Source organism: Archocentrus centrarchus, chromosome 23 (genome assembly GCF_007364275.1).
Source record: "Archocentrus centrarchus isolate MPI-CPG fArcCen1 chromosome 23, fArcCen1, whole genome shotgun sequence".
NCBI lineage: Eukaryota > Metazoa > Chordata > Actinopteri > Cichliformes > Cichlidae > Archocentrus > Archocentrus centrarchus.
The window spans coordinates 17,907,440-17,925,967 of NC_044368.1; the positions used below are offsets into that span (position 1 = coordinate 17,907,440).

Below are 18,528 nucleotides of genomic sequence, written 5' to 3' on the forward strand. Positions count from 1 at the left end.
ATCAAAGTAGGGCAGATAGGTCTGAAATTACACCATGTGGTGCAGAAAGAGAGAGAGCGCCTGATTACCTCTCAAGTTGAAAGATTTAATGTCAAACTCAACATTTCTCACAAAGCGGGGGATGCCTCTTATCCCTCATTTGTTGGCTGAAGAGAGCTGATGATAGCCCCGAGCTATCCGATTAGTTAACTTTATGACTACGGTGTCTCCTTTCTTCCGCCTAGTAAAATCATTCAACTAAATTTCCTTTACTTGCTCACAGATTTGAAAGACGTGTGACCCTGGTTATGATGTTTAAGGAGTGATTGAATTTATGAGAGTCTGCGATTCACTCTATCAACATCTTGGAAACATTAACTGCCAACAGTATCTGTTAAGATACCGTACAGTCTCTTCAGATTAGCTGGCTCACTTACATGACAACACCGATCACATACCCTAAATTTGCACTGCAATCTTTAGATTTACTGAAAGTTGAATACATAAGACAACATCAAGTGTCTGCTTCACTTCCTGTCTTTTTCTGGAAGGTGTCCCAATGAGTGAGTCTTGTGGCATTCTCATTAGCCAGAGCTCAAATTTCCTTTTTATCTTAATTAACTAGCAACTGATAATATGGGGGAATAGGTTTATATACAGTAGGTGAACGTATAAACCACTACACTATAGAGCCCCTGATTAGATGACTACACATCCAGACTTTATCTTTAGAGTGTATCTTTGTGTTTCTCATCCCACAGGGTCTACTGATTGTATCTGCTTTGCCACAGTGGGAACCAATGATCCAGTTACTTCTGCTTTACACATCATTGTGGGTGAGTGGAAATTGTTAAGACTATGAAAATCTCACAGCGATGAACAACCCTTAAAAAATTATTACAGTTTTTCATTTTAGTGTCATGGTCAAGGCAGCACATTTTTATTTAACTCACTGTCTCAATAGGTGATTCCCAGCCAATGGATGTGTGTTCTGTTCACCACAATGACGTCTTACTCAGATACTCCGTCTCATTGCTTGGCTACGGCTTCTATGGAGATGTGCTCGCAAACAGTGAGAGGAACAGATGGCTCGGTCCTGCTAGATATGACCTGGCAGGTATGTAGGCCGTCATTTTTCTAAAATCTACCTAGATCATTTGACCTTTTATTTTTGACCCCTCAGCTCAGTGTCTTTAAAGGTTACTGATCTCACAATGAATTGCTTTAAAGAGATTTAACCTGGAATTTTTCCCTGGAATTGCCGGTCTTGCTCAGGGTCCAGACTTTGGAGGATTAAATCTGACATGCAGCTTCAGGCTTGGCAATTCAGGCCAAGCTTTTGTGTAGATCTGTAGTGAGACTAGCACCAACAGTTTCACTAACACCACCAAGATTTCTCCACCCAATGGAGCTTCACGTTAATTAATTTTTTTATACAAAGGCTTCCACCCTATGATGCAAGCTTTGAAATTAAACTAGATCCAACTGAACAAAAAAAGCAAAGCAAAACAAAAATCCATACATTTAGAAAACTGTAGGTTGAAACAAAAAGCTTCAACACATTTTCACCCGATTGTACCAAATGTCACCTTTCTATCAAATACGTACAGGGTGTTATTGGGTATCTTTGCCAAGTATTGGAAATCGAGAGACCATGGTTTGAAAAAAGTAAGGAAATTTCTGTTTGGTTCATTTCCATGATATAACAATGCTTCTTGGCAAAAAAAATCTTACACTGTTGGAAAGCCTGTTTATTTCCCCTTACTGTAAATGGTGCCATATTTGTAAGAAAAATGCATTTGTGGGTTGAGCAGCAGAGTTGAGTAGGTGGGCTGTGCTTATGGAAAACCTGTCAAATCTTCTCTGTAAATGCCAAACAGCTTATTCTGCTTTTGACTGTTGGTTGGTGTTTATTGGATTGGATGATTGACTCCTGAAGAAACAAGACATATTGGCAATTTAAGAATTTATTCATTTAACAAACCAGGGCCTCAGCAGCATGTGGAAGAACCATACACAGCCACAGCAGCCTGGCACCTTCTCCTCATGCTGGTCACCAGCTTGGTCACACACTGCTGGGGGATGGCATTCAACCAGCATTTGTCACAAGTCAGCCAATGTGGTTTGTGTTGGCCACTCTAGCATGAACAGCACGCCCAAGCTGATCCCACGAGTGTTCAATGGGGTTGAGGTCAGGACTGCAGGCAGGCCATTCTGCTCCCAAAAGCTGGAGGTAGTCTCTGATAAAACCCACTCCGTGGGGGCGAGTGTTATCATCTTGTAGGATAGAGTTCACTCCGTCCCCCACACTCCTGTTCTTGTACCTCACATGGCGCACTACCTTTGAACCTGGACACTGTGGACAATTCCACTGTAAAGTACTGAAAGTGTTTCGGTGTAGTTATAAACCCAGCTCACACCAAGAATGATCCTCCACATAAAATTTAGGGCACTTTGAAAGAGAGGTTGATGTTTGCTCTTTTTTCCTTTTGAGGATCATTGTGAAATTGCAGAGAGCACAGGGCAAGTGGACAGAAGGGGACAAAAATAGCAACCACACTGGAAAGCTGTCTAGACATTTCCCAGAAGATAGCCAGAAACAGAAAACTGACCAGATTTACATCAGTTAAGTTTTTAAACTTTCTGCTTACACAAACACGTCTGTTCACAGCATTAGCCCTGCATGCTGAAAAATGGCACCTTATCCGCATTCGAATTTAACGAGTTATGACCCTGTTATGATCATTTGCAGGAGGGGTGTAATAAACGTTACATATTGTTGCATCACCTGTTGCATATTTGCGTTGACAAAATGGCAGTACGTGGCAACACAATAAGAACAGGCTGAAAGTTTTTAGCAAACTTTTATGTAGTGATCAATAGTGATCCAATAAAGTGGCTCCACGGAGCAGTGGGGTTTTGATATCCAGCACAAAAACCTGCCCAAAGTAGGTTTATTGGGTGATAAATTCCATAATCTTTAAATTCATAAACCAGGTATGATCAACACATTTCTTTGACCTCTGGAGATGTGGACAACATTTCATGGAAATCCACCTAAAGCCTCATTTATGGTCGACAGCACTGGTTTCTTCACGTCCCGGCTGCATAACCATTTATACTGGCATTTGTGGCCCTTCTTTAAAAAAAGGGTGCTGCAGCTCCTCAGCACAGAACACATGAAGTCAAAACAGGAAATAAGGTGATGACAGGGTTTTTTTTCTCCAGAACATCCCATCTTTTCTAAGTGTTGCAGCAATCTCCCTGTGGGAGACAACAGTAAAGATAAACATCCAATTACATATGCAGATGTCTTCTTTTTTTTTTTTTTTTGTAATTATTTCTGGTTAAATTAAGCACAGTAAATAAAAGACATTGGCATGCATTCTGGCACTGACTCTGGCACTCTCACTGACTGTTTGCATCGCAGGGGTGAAAACCTTCCTGAGCCACAGCTACTACGAGGGCACCATCTCTTTCCTCCTCGCCGAGGACAATACGGGGAACCCAAGGGACGAGCTGAAGTGTCGATCCGGGTAAATGAAGTGCTATTTGACATTGTCCTAACTTATTAGATGCATTCACTAGCAGCGGTACACCTGGCAGAGCTTGAATGGGAGAGTTTACATTGAATGGGTGATCTGTGTAATTCATTGTGGACTGAAAGGCCCATTCATTCTTTTCCAAAGAAGTGCCTTGGTTTTTGATATGCTGGGAACAGACATTGTTTGCGTTTGATATGGGGTCTGTAAACCATCATTGTATAATTTGACTGCTTATTTTACCATAAACTGTGATATGACCAAGCTGCAAAAGGCTTTTCTAAGAAAAACTGCCAATATTTAAATAGCTCAATTCGGTTTTCAGATGGACTGAATGTATTCCCATCAAATGAATCATTCAGGCTTGTTAAAGTTTGGAATGTCACAGCAAGACTGATGTTTTAATCAAAGTTTTGCCGATATTTAAGGTGCAGCATCTGTCAGCACAAGCGCTCATCAAAGGATGTGCACGGCGATGTGTCAGAGGAGAAGGAACAGCCTGGCAAAGGTATGAGTTTGGGTTTATTACTTGAAATATGCCGCCTTAATCACACGGAAAAAGTGTATTTCTCATTTCGCTACCTCGTTATCTGCTTGTTTGTCTAGTTTGAAACCATTGCCAGACTTCTGATACGTGTGAAAATGAGTATTTTTGCAGGCTGTAGTTTTGAGAATAGAGACCAAAAAAAAAAAAAAAAAAAAAAGGAGAGCAGAGACAATCCCACGCTGGCTGTCGTTTCCCTTGAAGTCGTACACATAAAACGGGGAAGATTTGCATTTTTCTGTCCTTTTCTGCAAAAGATTAAGTACCTGAGGTGGACTGAGTGTAAATAACAGCGTCATCTTCTCCCTCGCAAATTTCGCTTCTGGGTTTTCTATAGGGGTGATTTTATTTTATTTTTTCCTTCTTTCTCGCCCGCAGCATGGCAAAATTCTTGATGAGATTCTTGATGAGTTATTGATGAGAAAACGTAAAGTGATTTTTAGTGACAGTGCACAGCTCCCCGTCGTGCCCCGCCGGAGCCTTTTTTGCCTATCGATTTACCAGCATCCAGCCCTCACGCTCGCTTGATGAGGTTACGTGTTCCCCGTCGGGGGCTCGGAGTCTTTCTGTCCGCGCAGCCTCGAGGACGGCGGCCACCTCCTGCTCCCTCCGCTCTTCCTCTGACCGCGTGCGCGCACACACAGACACACTTTATCACCCACACTCGTCTCAAGCCAATGACACTGCAGCACAAACCCTCTGGAGCCAGATGAAATACTGACTCCTGTGTTTGTGTATGTACTCTGAGCTGCAGATGATCTCTGTGTGTGTTTTTCTCCCTCTCTAATTAGTGTCAGGATGTTAAATTCAGCAGTTTCTTCTTTTGGCTATCTGGTATCCAGAGTGTTTGTGTATTTTAATTTTTTTTCGCCTGTTTAAATATAAAACTGAGTGTAACCTGTGTGTGTGTGTGTGTGTGTGTGTGTGTGTGTGTGTGTGTGTGTGTGTGTGTGTGTGTGTGTGACCGGCTCCCACTAATCAGGAAGAAATTTGGCTCTGCCAGCTCTGACAGGGGGTTTGCCTCACGCCGGTGCTGCCGTTTGTTTTGCGCTTTTTTTTGTTGTTGTTTTTTCCTCCTCCTGTCTTCTTCTCTGGTGAGGGAAATCTCAGACAACTGCTGAATCAATGAGGCACGACACACTCCCTCACTGCAAATGAGCCAGCCTCTCCTGCAAAAGCAAACACTCATTTGGAAACATTCTCCAAACGCAGAGCCTACAGTCCACAGTTGGATGTCTCGTTGATATTTTGTTTTAGTTTTTTTTTTTTTTTGATTTGCTCTTTTTTTTAAGTTTAACTTACATCACTGCTTTCCAATTAGAGTACTGTTGTTTTAAAGTAGCCTCAGCGGGCTTGTTATCGTTGGTTCGCGTTATCACCTCTGTAAGTTTGTTTTGCAAAACGAGGGTGGGGGGGTGGGGGGGTAATGAATCGTTTTGCTTTCCGAGATCACATAATTTTCCCTCTGAGGTGCTCGCGAAGCAGTCAGATGCTAATTTGGATGTCTGTGATCACTGTTTGCAGCTTGCTGCAGTGACTATCACCCTGGTGACAGACACTGGCAGTCCCGTGGGTGATAGCACTGTGTCTTTGATACGCCATCGTACAAGTAAACAGCCACTAATCTCGGAGGAACAGAGTGGTGATTTGTGAAGTGCAACCATCGCGTCTGTCATTTGCGACTTGCAGGCCACACGCGCATTTAATCGTAACAAGCAAATATACAGTTAACCCAGTCAGTCTTCTATCTTTAGGACTTCCTCATTCAGTTTTTGACCCTCACTTGGCCATGCTTAATTGCATTTTGAAGCAGAACACTTGCAGCCTTGGTAGATTACTGTCAGTGTGAAAGTTTCTATCTTGGCTCAATCAGTGGGGCTGAGAACGGCTGCCAGGACATCTGGATCTTAATGGAACGTCATCAGCATCACTATTGCTGTGTGACAAGCTGGGAGCTTAACCCCAGAACTCATAAAGACTTAGCAAAATGCACAAATTATGTCAAAACCACATACCTGATGGCGCACAGATTATTTATTTGAGCTTGATTCGGAGCCTTCTGGAGTAGCTACTGTAAACGCCAAACTGAAAGAGAGCTGTCTCATCTCTTATCTTACTTGTACAAGTAAAGCACTTGAGGCTTGTAGAATTGTCCGCACAAAATAAAATGTGGCATATTTGCAAATGTGGCAGAGCTGCAGCTGAATGCAGTGTTACAGGTAAGTTACAGGAAACTGCATTCCCTTCAGCACTCGGTTTGTTCAGTTAAAAGTTTGAGTATTGCTGTGAAAGGAGAAGAAGTTAAGCAAAAGCACAAATAGTCCAAAATCAAACCAATAACCTCTCACTTTTAAGGGATTAGTACCTTTGACCGCTCGAGGCAGGGTGGTGAAAAAGGCTTTTTGCTAAAAACTCATTCAGCACCACTTGATTTTTTTTTTTCCTGCTAACTCACCATTTCCCTGCATCAACATGACAAATTTAATTCCAAGCAGAGTGCACTTAAATAAAAGTGAGTGTGGTTATTTGGAGCATACAGCACCGGCAGCTTGGAGCTCTGTGGTGTGGTTCAGTAGTGCAATGGATTACTACACATTTGGCAACCTAATATGGAATCCTGGAAACTATGTCAAGTTTTTAAAGGTTTTAAGTAGATAGTTGCTGACATCCAGCGATCAAAAAGTTAGAAATGTGCAACATTTTTGCTGAATGAAACTTGTGAGCTCACTGTTGACCTTGGTAACAAAGTTTTTTGTTTTTTTTACAGAAGCCTTACACTCAGTATTTTAGCTTCCTAGTACAAAGCTCAGTTGATGTCCAGTTGAGCTTATGTAAGAATAGAGCAGGTAGGTCATGCTCATTCTGAGCCAGTGAGAAGTTATGTGTCCCGTCTCCTGCACGCGCTACCGAAGTCCTTCTAGAAGAAAGTCTGGGCATTCTGCAGCCATCTTTAAATTTGGACAGATATTAATTTCTGTGTTCACTGGAACATAAAAACTTTACATATAGAATTACTAATAAAACCTGATGAAAGTTTGCTGGCTTTGGCCCAAAAACAAGACTAAAAATGATTTCACCTGGAAGTTACACTTCCACCACCATTAGCCATTGTAAAAATTGTAATTGTATATTTATTTTATTTTTTATTTTTTTAGGTGACGCTTATATCTGTGAATGCAGCTAGGGCCCTACCTCACCTAAACCTACATTTGTCCAAAATTTGCATGTGGAAAGATCCATGTAGTTACCCTACATGTGGTATTTCTTTCCTCTGCATTGATATGAATCTGAACTGGTCAGCAATGGTGTGTTTAAAGCCAAAGGTACTGTATAGGTTTTGATTTGCTGATTGTTTTGACTCCATTTTCACATAGTGTCTAACATGTAGTGAGTGGCTATTTCTGAGTGCCACAGAACAATTAACAGATCACAGACTGTACATAAAAGATGTAACCATTGCAACATCAACCTTTAGTTTCTTCACTCTGCATTTTTAAGCTAGAAAGCACCACATTTGGATGACTTCTAAGTTGGTTTGCAGATTGCATCCATAAACTCTACAGGTACGCTGCACAGACACATGTGCATATTGTTAGTGCTAAGCAACAGACTGCTAAAGGATTTCACTTTCACTCTCTGCAACTCAACTACAAATTTGCTTGCTGTACCTGACACCAAGCCACATTATTTGTCAGATAATTGCACTGAGATGCTTTGGAAGGCACCAACATCACAAAGAGTCAAGGGGTCCAATTCAGTGACTCCAACTGGTAGAGATGAGACCTCAAAAAGAACAATCAGCTACATCTGCCTGTGTTAGCATACCTGACAAAGTGGCTATACCCCTAACTGTAAGCTCTTACAACATCCAAACAGGTGGGTTACATACAGGTGTTAAGAAGGGGAAAATTGTCTATGGAAGCCAAATCCTTTTTTTTTTTTTTTTTTGGACCAGCATGTAAAGATGTTATTTTTTATGGCTAACACTGGGGGGACTGGCTCAGTTTTGGAGCCAGCAAGTGGCCATCAGAGGAACTCCTGTACAACCTCCTCACTGGTGTCACGTTTTACTGTCTAGTGTAACATCTGTGGATGAATGACTTCACTCCATCTAATCTGCTCTGAGTTGCAATCCTAAATGCAATGATGTTGATTTCAGATGGCAGCAGTGGCTGGAATGTGATCCATGGAAAGTTTATTGCCATTAACGCAGCCAACATGAGCTGCGCTTGTCCCAGGAGTCCAAAAGGCCTGTCACCCTTCGCTCACCTCGCCGATGGCAATGCAGACCTGATCCTGGTCAGGGAGTGTTCCCGCCTGGACTTCTTCAAACACCTTCTTCGTCACACCAACACAGACGACCAGGTAGGAGCTGCCCTGTGTGCCATTAAATCTCTGCACTTGCTATTACCTAAAAGGCATGCAGCCCAGCTAAGGTGTTTTTCCCCTAATATGCCTAAACTGTAGATAAATCTTATATATGGGTCATGCTGTGCAAAATATTACAGAATGGAAATGTGCTGGGAAAATGATTGCAGTTTAGATGCAGCAGGAATAACAGAAGTGATCTTCAAATAACGGTGAAACAGTCCTCTGTCAATCATCATGTTGAATGCTCTGCACAGTGTAGTGTTCAACATGATGCTTTTCCCAATCTGTGCACGGATGAATTGAGTGGTGAGCCTGTAATCGAGTGAGCAGAAGGAAGAGTTTGCCCACTTGCTGTGCTAGCACCTCCCTTTGCTGACTCTGCTCAATTTCCTAACTCTGGTTCACTTTAGTTCAAATGCCTTAGCCCTTATGCCTTCCCACGTATCATAAATAACCTCCACCCTAGTCCAGAGAGGCACCGGTAATCGCTGCATCAGGGATATGCTGTATGTGAGAACATGCTCATACCAGACTAATGCCCTCACTGGATAGTACTAGTATTATCAGGGGAAGTCTGGTGATTAGTAATTATTACCTCAGGAAGGACCTCAGGAAGTTTATCCCATTTGGAGGGATCTTAAGTAATTTTATCTACAGCAGCTGCCTTGGTAAAAGTGTGAATTTGCAGTGTTTTTACTTAACACTGACATCCTGAGGTGAGTTTTAAGTCTAAGATTAACCTTTTTGTGCACCAATATTTAATGACAAAGAAAAATATTACTCCTGTAATGTGGTTTGATTAGATTATCTGATATATTTGCAGCGTTAAGGTTTACATTGTACAGTGGCACATAAGGCAAACATTTCGATGACAAGAAAGTCTGGGAAAATATTCAAAAGAGAGTGCAGAGGCGGTTGCTGTTACAGTGAAATTATCAAGCCAAGGAAAAGATTCTGCTGCTCCGAGTGACATGAAGCGTGTCTTCAGTCCCCAATTAAATATTTTACCATCCAGATGACTCAGTGAAATGTGCATGTACAAAACAAAATTACCAACCTTCACTGGCAATGCTGCTGCATGTAGGAATTCAAATGATTTTGCTGAGGATTTCCCATGAATGCTATAACCCAAATGCTGAGAGTCAAAAGCAGGATATTGGGACACAGTTTGTTTGGTTCTGTTTATCTGTTACCTCTGATTGGTTTAGGTCTAATTAGCAAACGGTACAATGATCCTCAATGGTCCCAATTTGTGAGGTCATTTGTTGTTGCTGTTTTCAGCATGTAAACAAATCAATATTTCTTTAGTAATCAGCAACTGTCAGTTTGGTTTTAGAACACCAATTATTGAACACGCAATGTTTCTGTTTCACGTATGAATAGAAGTCTAGAAACAGGCCATCATATTAATGCTGTGAATGTCCGCAGCTAAACAATAAGCATGCATTCCAGTACAAATACAGGTGTCAGTTATGATCAGGTCAAAGCAAACAAGAGTTAAATTAAATTAAAAGATCCTAGTGTGAAGCTGGACATCATTGTAGCTGCTACTCCTGCTAAATGTTAGCATGTTGGTTCTGGCTGCTTGAACGTCTTAGTCTGCTAGCCTCATAGGCTAGCATCGCTGTGTAAATCCTGCTTTTCATCACACACATTCAGTTGTCGCAGCTCTGCAATGAAGAAAAACAGAGGAAGTCTCATTAGCTGCTCTCCAGGAATCACAGATGTCGGAATGTGGTATTGGCAATGAAAAGTCCTGACATGCTGCATCTCTAGGGTGTCTTTGCCGCTTTTTCTTGCAGCACAGAGAGGTAGACAAGTACGAGTAGGGTGATCGGGACTGTGCATCAGAGTTCAGCTAATATCAGCATCACTGTCCAGTCAAGCAGAGAGAAACAAGGAGTGAGAAGCCACTAAGCGTATTCATGGCCTTGTCAGAAAGCCTTTTAGGCAGACCATCCAGCATGAATGCAAAGCGGCCGCAGTCATAAAGCGGGTCTGATGTGAAATAAATGGCTTTCACTCCACTTTCAGGATGAGAGAGGGTCAGAGAAAGAGAGGGAGGAAGGTACTGAAAGAAAGCAAGAAAAAACAGAAGAGTTTAGAGAGAAAGTGGCCCCCTGTGAAGTTAAAGAAAATGGTGTGTGGACAGAGCTGAACCTTTCTGCAACACTGACCAAGATGAAAGGGGAATTTGACAAAATAATTTCTTTTCATCTCTCTCTCTTCTTCCCTTCACTCCTTCAATATTCGTATAGTTTTTATGCACTTCCTTGTTATCTGACCCGCATCTCTCCTTTCTTGTTTACAGCTGCTCCTGTAGAAAAGGGGGAAAAAAAAATCCTACAGTATGTGATGATTTTCCTTTGCTTTAAAATCAGGGGGATCCCGTTAGAAGACAATAGGAAAAATGAACTTTTTACCTCACACACAACAGGAGCCTGTGAACTAAATTGTGAGCGAAGAATCATTTAAGTGTAATTTCCCAGGAAAATGGTGATTCCCTGATCATTTCATTTTCATTTAGTTCAGTTTGAGGTGTTTTCAGGAAACATGAATTTTTGGGAAACTAATAATTATCAAAAATGCCCCGCCCCTTAGCCCTTACACACTGTTCAAATCAAATCTGACCTGTTTTGACATTTGACAGCAGTAAAAATACCCAAAATATTATTCTTTTAGCTGGAAACCATTCCTAAAGTGACCCAATACAAAATGAAAATAGTTTAAAATTTAGGTGCTGCAAATTGCATATTGAGGACAAATCTGACCTGTATCTATTGAGATGGATTTTAGATCCACTAGTGTGGCTCAAGTCAAGGAAAACTGGTTTTAGGGAATCTTGAAACTCTGAATCTATTCATGCCATGTCTGTGTGTATTTTATGGGACAGTGGTGACAGAATTCAAAGGAGCCCTTGATGAGGCTCTGAGAACTGTCTGTGTTCCCAACACATTTATCCAGGTACCCGCTGGGTTTTGAAGGATGATGTGCATCACAATCTTATCACAGGCAATTATTTTCTTACTCACTGTTGCATCTTATATGAAAAAGTGGGGCGGTCCTCCATAATGAGCTGAAGAGGGCAACATTATATCGTGCTTATTTACAAGGCTCTGCTGCAAAGACTCCCTGCTTACCTCTCCTTCTTGATTGAATTTAAGCACAATATTTACAATGTCAGGTCATGGGAAACTTTAACATTAGCTGTACCACTTGTTCACACTGAACAAGTGGTGTACCTGTAAGTAAATAGTCTAAAAACTAACAGGTTAGAATCAAGTTTTTCTAAGATAACTGGGATTAAAAAGAGGTATCATAATATTATAATGGCACCTGAGCTGCAGTTTCACTGAATGTGGGAAACATGTGGAAGTCCAATAAAATATCTATAAATCATTATGGATGCTGGGTTATCATGTCTTGGGGAAAACAGGGCGTGGTGTTGTGTGATAGTAGATTTAATTAACCTAAAAAAAAAAATCCTCTCCCTGCTCTGTGAAACATTAAGGATTAATCATCCATTTATTAATGTCAGATAGGCTATTTATACATTCTGTATAGATCTGTAGTTCAAAATTGGGTGCAGGCATTTATTATGAGGGAATTCTCATACTGTGAAGGCATTAAATATGAACAGCATGCAAGGGTTAAACCCAAAATGACAGAGAAAAAGATGAAATGGAGAATTTAATAAGCCCAAAGGAGTACTTTTTTTTAAATACTGGAGCTTCTTCTCTGGCACTAAAATCTTCACTTTTCTAAAATGCTATTTTAGATCGTCAGAGTTCAGTATGTCTTATTTCCCTGTAAGTCTCTGAATGAAGCAGCCTCATAGAGTCACGGATAACACTTTCTTCCAATGACAAGTAATTCAGTTGAGCACAAAAACAAAGATGAGCTCTTGTGTCGCCTCTCAGGCTGCTGTCCTGCTCCCTTTGAAACTTTTCAAATGATTCAGGAGCATAACCTCTTCACCAGCTGTGGGAACACCTGTTCCTTCATTCATTTATCTGTCCATCCCCCCCATGCATGCTTCCTTCCCACAGTTTGACCACTCCTTTGTAGAGGTCCATCGAGTGAGGAAGTTTCGCTTCCAGCCGCAGCGCCAAGAGCTGGTTTCACTGGAAGACCCGAGTGAACCTCCAACGAAGACTGGCTACAGCACCACTCTTGGCTGCTGGACCTGTGATGGGGAGCTCCTGTCTGACGTTGCCATTCAAGTCAGGTAACAACAGGATCATCATCTGTGAATGTAGAAACTTTCGGTGGCTGCAGTGCACATGTGAAATTGTTTGGAAATTTAGACTGAGGTGTAAAGAAAAAAAAAATCTCAAACTTGGGGAAACCAACACTGTAAAAACAATAAAATGCATTTTTATTTATAAGTCATGATGAATGTTTTGCACATATATTGGACATTTTAATGCTTTTAAACTCTATTTTGCCTGGTAAAGAGGGGCAAACCTCAATAAAAAATTTTTCCTGTTTTATGAAGCTTGTCAGTAAAAATGAACTCTGTGTGGCGGAGTGGTAAAGATGGGCTATATCACTTCCAGCATAGATGAGAACTGGCAAATGATTCTGAATTGAAGCACATAATATTGTAGGAGCAGTATAATGGAAGAAGTATTGAAATACTTGCAGAGCTCATACCTATTGCATCACCATGGTTGAATATTCGTGGTAAAGACTTTCCTTTTGGGTATTAAGCTGTAATCTTAGCTTAAATTGCTCCAAATGTTCCTGAGTATTATGTCTTAAAGCCTAAGTAGAAACAGATTATGTTCTGTATGCCTGACAGCTCTGTATTCACAGTGCGCTGAAGTAAAACTCAGATGTACAACTTTTAGCCACTGCTTTGATCTACACTGAAATCACAGGAAGAAGCCTGTGGACTTGGGTGACCGTGACTTTTCCTTGTGCGCCACCACCATGCAGTTGGCATTTGTGGCTTTGAAACACCTAGTGTACTCAGTAGATTGTTGTGACATTCGTGTTCCTCAGCAGATTAATCCTAATGAAATTGGTGACCGCTGGATTTTAGCCATCAAAGGAACGGGATTTTCCCAACATTTGTGTTTAGTGCTAATTGTTTAACATTTGCATGCTTACGTGCCAGAAGAGACCAGTAGACTGATGACCTAGAAATGGTAAAAAAAAAACAAAGCATCCAGCAACTTATAATGATGATAGGTTAGATGAAATAATTGGAGAAATGAACTAATTCCAACTTTAAGTAGAGCAACTGAAGTGTCTACCAGTGTGAATAAAGAATATATCGGATATTACTGGGTGGGCAATATACAAAAGGGTTACCTAAGCAACTACAGCCTGAAATACCGACTGAAGAGCAACTGGCATCGACAAAGTGATGAGCCACAAGTGAATTGTTTCTGCGGACTGGGTTTAAGATTTTTGAACATGGACCTTAGGCTCCAGTCCACAGGCCTGGAGACTAGTTGGCAACCATCTAGCAACCACCAGTAGTGAGAGATTCCCCTACCAGTTGCAAGTGGTTGCTGGAATTTGCTGCAGTCCCTCGTAGTTTGCATGGAAGATGCCAACTTGGCTTCAAACAATCACAAACTACTCAACAAGCAGTAGAGAATTTGTGAGAAGTGAGACACAAACCGGAAACACAGACCATTCACCTTCAGAGTAAATGTTGCACCTTTTTTGAAAAAAGTTGGTTGCAGCACTTTGTAAGGTTTCACTACATCTCAGAGAGAGAAATGGCGAATTGAAGACATCGGCATCTTTCATGGAAACTACAGGCGACCACGGCAGTGTGCTTTTTGGTGCAGCGCCCTCGTTGCAAATGATTTCTCTGGGCGTCAGTCAGCAACCACTCACCAACCAGTTATGGAATACACATTTTTACCTAACGACCAGAGGTTACCAGGAGGTCACTGATTGGTCTCTAGTTTTGTGTGACTGAAGCCTTATTAAGGCTGACATGATAGCGTGGTAATGCTAGCCCTGCTGCGAACTGTCCTTCTTCCTAAAGGGATTAATAAAGTTTTATCTAATCTAATCTAATTCTTAACCTCTTGGGGTCATCGGTGACCCATCTAGAGTTTTGAGTAGAACTGAGGTAAATTCCACCTGTTTTTACAGAATTTTTGCCTGTGTGGAAGGAAAAGTTTTTAGACAGAAACTATATTGCCCACAATAATGTATTAGACTATATTTGAAAGGTAGTATTTTATAGTTTATAAAAATTTGCCTGTGCCTACCACAAAATAGGTTTCCAGTGGTGTGGTGAATATTAAGGAGCTATATTAAAAAAATTTAATTTGAAAAAGCAATATAGAGCATTTAAAGATATAACAACAACTACAAGAGTCTATATGTAGCTAAAGTGTCATATAAAAGAAGAGCTGGTGATAAAGAAGTCCTCCTACGTGGCTAGACAGAAATGAGAGCAGCAGTGCCATTAGCACCACTAGTGTCCAATAGTTTCTGGTCAGGAGACTCTTTCACTGTTCCCCGCTGTACAATCTTGGCAACTCGATAGAATTAGGCCCCCTCATTATTCTGGGCCTGTCCACACTTCAGCTTTCCCCACTATCAGATCTCTATACAGCCGGCGTGGCACCGCTTGACGCATCATTTATTTCATGCTCCATTGTACTTTGCCAATGATGCATGGCGCTGTAATGTTGCTAATTTAACGGCCCTCCCCATGTTAAAAGGCTACTCCCCTTTAATTAAAGCAGAAGTCCATCCTTTTATTGCCTCTTCCTCGCCGCTAATCGTTCTTGGAGTGAACCAGCAAGAGTGCCGCTTGGATAATAAATGGTAATAGTCCGGGCACTACGGGAAGAAAGTTGGAGAGAAAGAGTGAGATGTAGAAACTACACCTTTAGAAAAAGTGAAACTTAAGGCATCACTATGATTACGCCAAACACAAGCTAAGATACTTGTATAATTATAACATGAAGATACCTCTTTCTTAATTATAGAGTTATTGAACTTTTAGTGTTTTTTTGCTTCGTGTATGAATAGAATCTGGAAATAAACCATTATATTAACTGCTGTGAATGCCTGCAAGTAAGCATCAGGTGCACTGGTATAAATACAGGTGTCATTTAGCAGAAAAAGGCACAGGTAGTAATTAGGGCTGTACAACACACTAGCCATCTTACCTGTTTACTGCTTTTTTTTCCTGTTCATATACTTCATCTGTTACAGGCTCTTTAAAGGTCTTTGTGTTTCAGACTGTCACTTTCAAGTTTGTGTGTCAAGTCTGCACACAGGGGTGCTGTTCCGTTGCTTCTGCTGCCACATGGGCAGTAAAGTCTCACAGAAATGAACATAGTCATTAAGTTGATGGTTTGTTATTCAGGCTAAGTGGTGCATTTTGTGTGTGTGTCTTTGTCTCTTCAGTGTCCAGTGCCAGTTGATCAGGCTGTTTGCCCGTGGAATCGAGGAGCAGCAGCAGTGTGTGTCAGGCAACCCTTGTACCCTGTGGCCCCTGGAGCCAAGCACAGACCAGTCAGTGGACTGAGAGGTGGACAGGAGATTTAGCTGCTAGACAACAACTCATTTGAACTTGGCAAATGAGTTTCCTGGAAAAGTACATTCATCAGTTTAAATCCCAATTGCTGATGTCTCCCTCCCATCTATGCAAAAGAAGAGAATGAAATTTAAAGATGTGATTTAAAAAAATTAAAAGATACAAAGCTACTTTAAAACTATATGGATTTAAATGTTCTGCCCATTAAGAGGGCAGAACATTTAAATCTAAAAGACAGTTTCATCATGTTTTCAAGTTACTGAGGATTGCAAAAAAAAGGAAAAAAAAAAAACAGCTATCTCCTCTCTAACATTTTGGACTTTTTAGGTGCAAAATTGCCTCATGGAACTTGAAATAAGCTGAGATATGATGTGCTACTGCTGGCACATTCAGACCCAAAATGTCAGGTTTTGTATGTGTACTTTTTGGAAAATTAAGATGTGTAAGCTCAGAGGATCTGAAGCAGCCCGGGAGTCCACACATATAAAGACAACCAGATGAAACTGGACTTACCCATCGCAGAAGGTCTTTATGCTGCCATGAAGGAGAATATAAATGGGATTTCTCCCTACACAGCATGGACAGAGAGCCAAGGAGATACAGCTCTGTAAGAAGCATGACGAATAATCCCTGTGAAATACATTGATAAACTGAAAAGACTTAAAGTAGCCGAGCTGAAAGGAAAACAACAAATGAAATCTGATCTTTCCTTTTTTTGGGAAAAAAAAAATCATTTCATCTGTGACCCAGGTGAAAGCAGATATGAGCCAGGGGCACTAATGAAAAGAACTGAATACCCTGCTAATACACTAACAGGACCCCAGTGGCTGCTGGGTGATAAGGCAAAGTGGTTGCTAAGTGATTTGGTGTGTCTCAGCACCGCTGCGCTGCACCTGTGGCTCAGAGTTCTGCTCCTCTCTGGCTAAACTACCAACAGTTTAATCATCACCTGGGATTAGCTAGAATTATGCATTGTTAACATTATTAGACCTAATGTATTGCTTTGCTTTGAAATTAGCCTCATTTACGTCTTTTTTGAAATAGAGGTCAAGCTGGTCTTGATGTCATGGGAGAAAGGCCCCCAGCAAATAAACAGAAGCTTTTATTTTTTTACAGTAACTCCAATAAACTGTGTGCATGGTAATAATATGTGAGGGTGAGCTCCTGTATGTGTTATTGGTCAGTTTTCTGCATTCCCTTTGGGGATTTCAGTGTGTGAAGGTGCCAATGTGATGACTTAGCTGTCACTTAGGGCCTCATGACTTGCAGATGGTCTCTCACAACAATAAAGAAGCTTCAGATAGGAGTAGTTATTAAGATGTAGCGGATTTGTAATCACTAACCAGGTGATATTAATTTTGTCCCCCATTTTTGGATGTGTTACAATCATTTCAACAATGGAGGATCACGTGAATAAGGCCCCAGCCACACATGACCTCGAGACTAGAGGCTAGTGACTCCCTGGCAACCACCAATCACTAAGGAAAAATGTGTAATCCCTGGCCAGCTGGCAAAAACCTCCTTGCCATTGCTTTGGTGGCTAGCAGATTGCACAGTCATGCATAATTTGCATGGAACATGCCAATTTGTCTGCAAATACTTGCCAACTATTCTCCAAGTGATAGTGAACCTGTGAAAAATGTGATGCAAACTGAAAACCTTTAGCCTTCAAAGTAAAAGTTGCACCTATTTAAATGTTTAGGCTGTAAACATTTAAATTTAAATAGTCAAAGTTGTGTCCACCGAGGCACAACTTTGACTATGAAGGCGAATGTTCTCTGTTTCTGATTTGCGCCACACATTTTTAAGTTTTAATACCGCTTGGCTAATAGAAAGTTGGCATCTCCCATGTAAAGTATGGGTAACTGCGGCAATCTGCTAAAATCACCAAAATCACATCACACATCACTGGTTTCTTGTTGGTTAAACTGCTAAATGTAGTTTTAAAAAACACAAACAAAAAAAGACCTGCTGTACACGAACTGGGAGATGTGCTATATTATTATATTATTACAAATGAGGACTTCTATCTGTTGGCGTGCTTAGCTACCTCTTTTTCATGGGTCTAGTTAGATGACAACTGTTTATCAGACTATTGCTCTGTGTGCATTACTGTCTGTGGGCACTGAAACTGGTTTTTAGTGGAACCCATTAGTGAACCATAAAGATGTAACCTCAAAATTGAATTTTCAATTCATTTTGACTTGAAGTTTTAATTTCTTTTACTGTCCATACTTGAGTAAAGGCTATACACAAATAAGCTGTGATGTAACTAAATATATGTTTTATATAATGAAAACCTTTTAATAAAGTGGTTTTTAAGATTCTTTTCTGAGTCTTTTCTTTTGCTTGAACTCCATGGTGTGGTTGATGCCAGTGATGCTTCATTCCCTCCTTTTCGCTTTCTTAAAGACTCACACACACTCTCCCACGTTTGCACACAAAGGTCAGCGCTCTCCCGATCTGACTTTCTCACTCTCACTCTTTACCTGTCTCCCTGTATGAGTGGAATTTAATAGGCTGCTCTGATGTGAGTGAGATGTTTCATTAAAGAACATCAGACATCAAAG

General features: G+C 40.9%; 1 protein-coding gene across 1 annotated transcript in view; it reads left to right on the forward strand.

The window, feature by feature from the left end:
* The window catches only part of cerk (ceramide kinase), a 46,271-nt gene extending 28,055 nt beyond the window's left edge, over nucleotides 1-18,216 (forward strand). The window contains exons 8-14 of the mRNA XM_030720467.1: nucleotides 741-815; nucleotides 944-1,096; nucleotides 3,410-3,515; nucleotides 3,950-4,029; nucleotides 8,225-8,430; nucleotides 12,486-12,664; nucleotides 15,829-18,216. Coding sequence (XP_030576327.1) covers nucleotides 741-815; nucleotides 944-1,096; nucleotides 3,410-3,515; nucleotides 3,950-4,029; nucleotides 8,225-8,430; nucleotides 12,486-12,664; nucleotides 15,829-15,949 — 920 coding nt within the window. The 3' untranslated portion in view covers nucleotides 15,950-18,216. The remainder of the gene's footprint in view (nucleotides 1-740; nucleotides 816-943; nucleotides 1,097-3,409; nucleotides 3,516-3,949; nucleotides 4,030-8,224; nucleotides 8,431-12,485; nucleotides 12,665-15,828) is intronic.
* The last annotated feature ends 312 nt before the right edge of the window (nucleotides 18,217-18,528 follow it).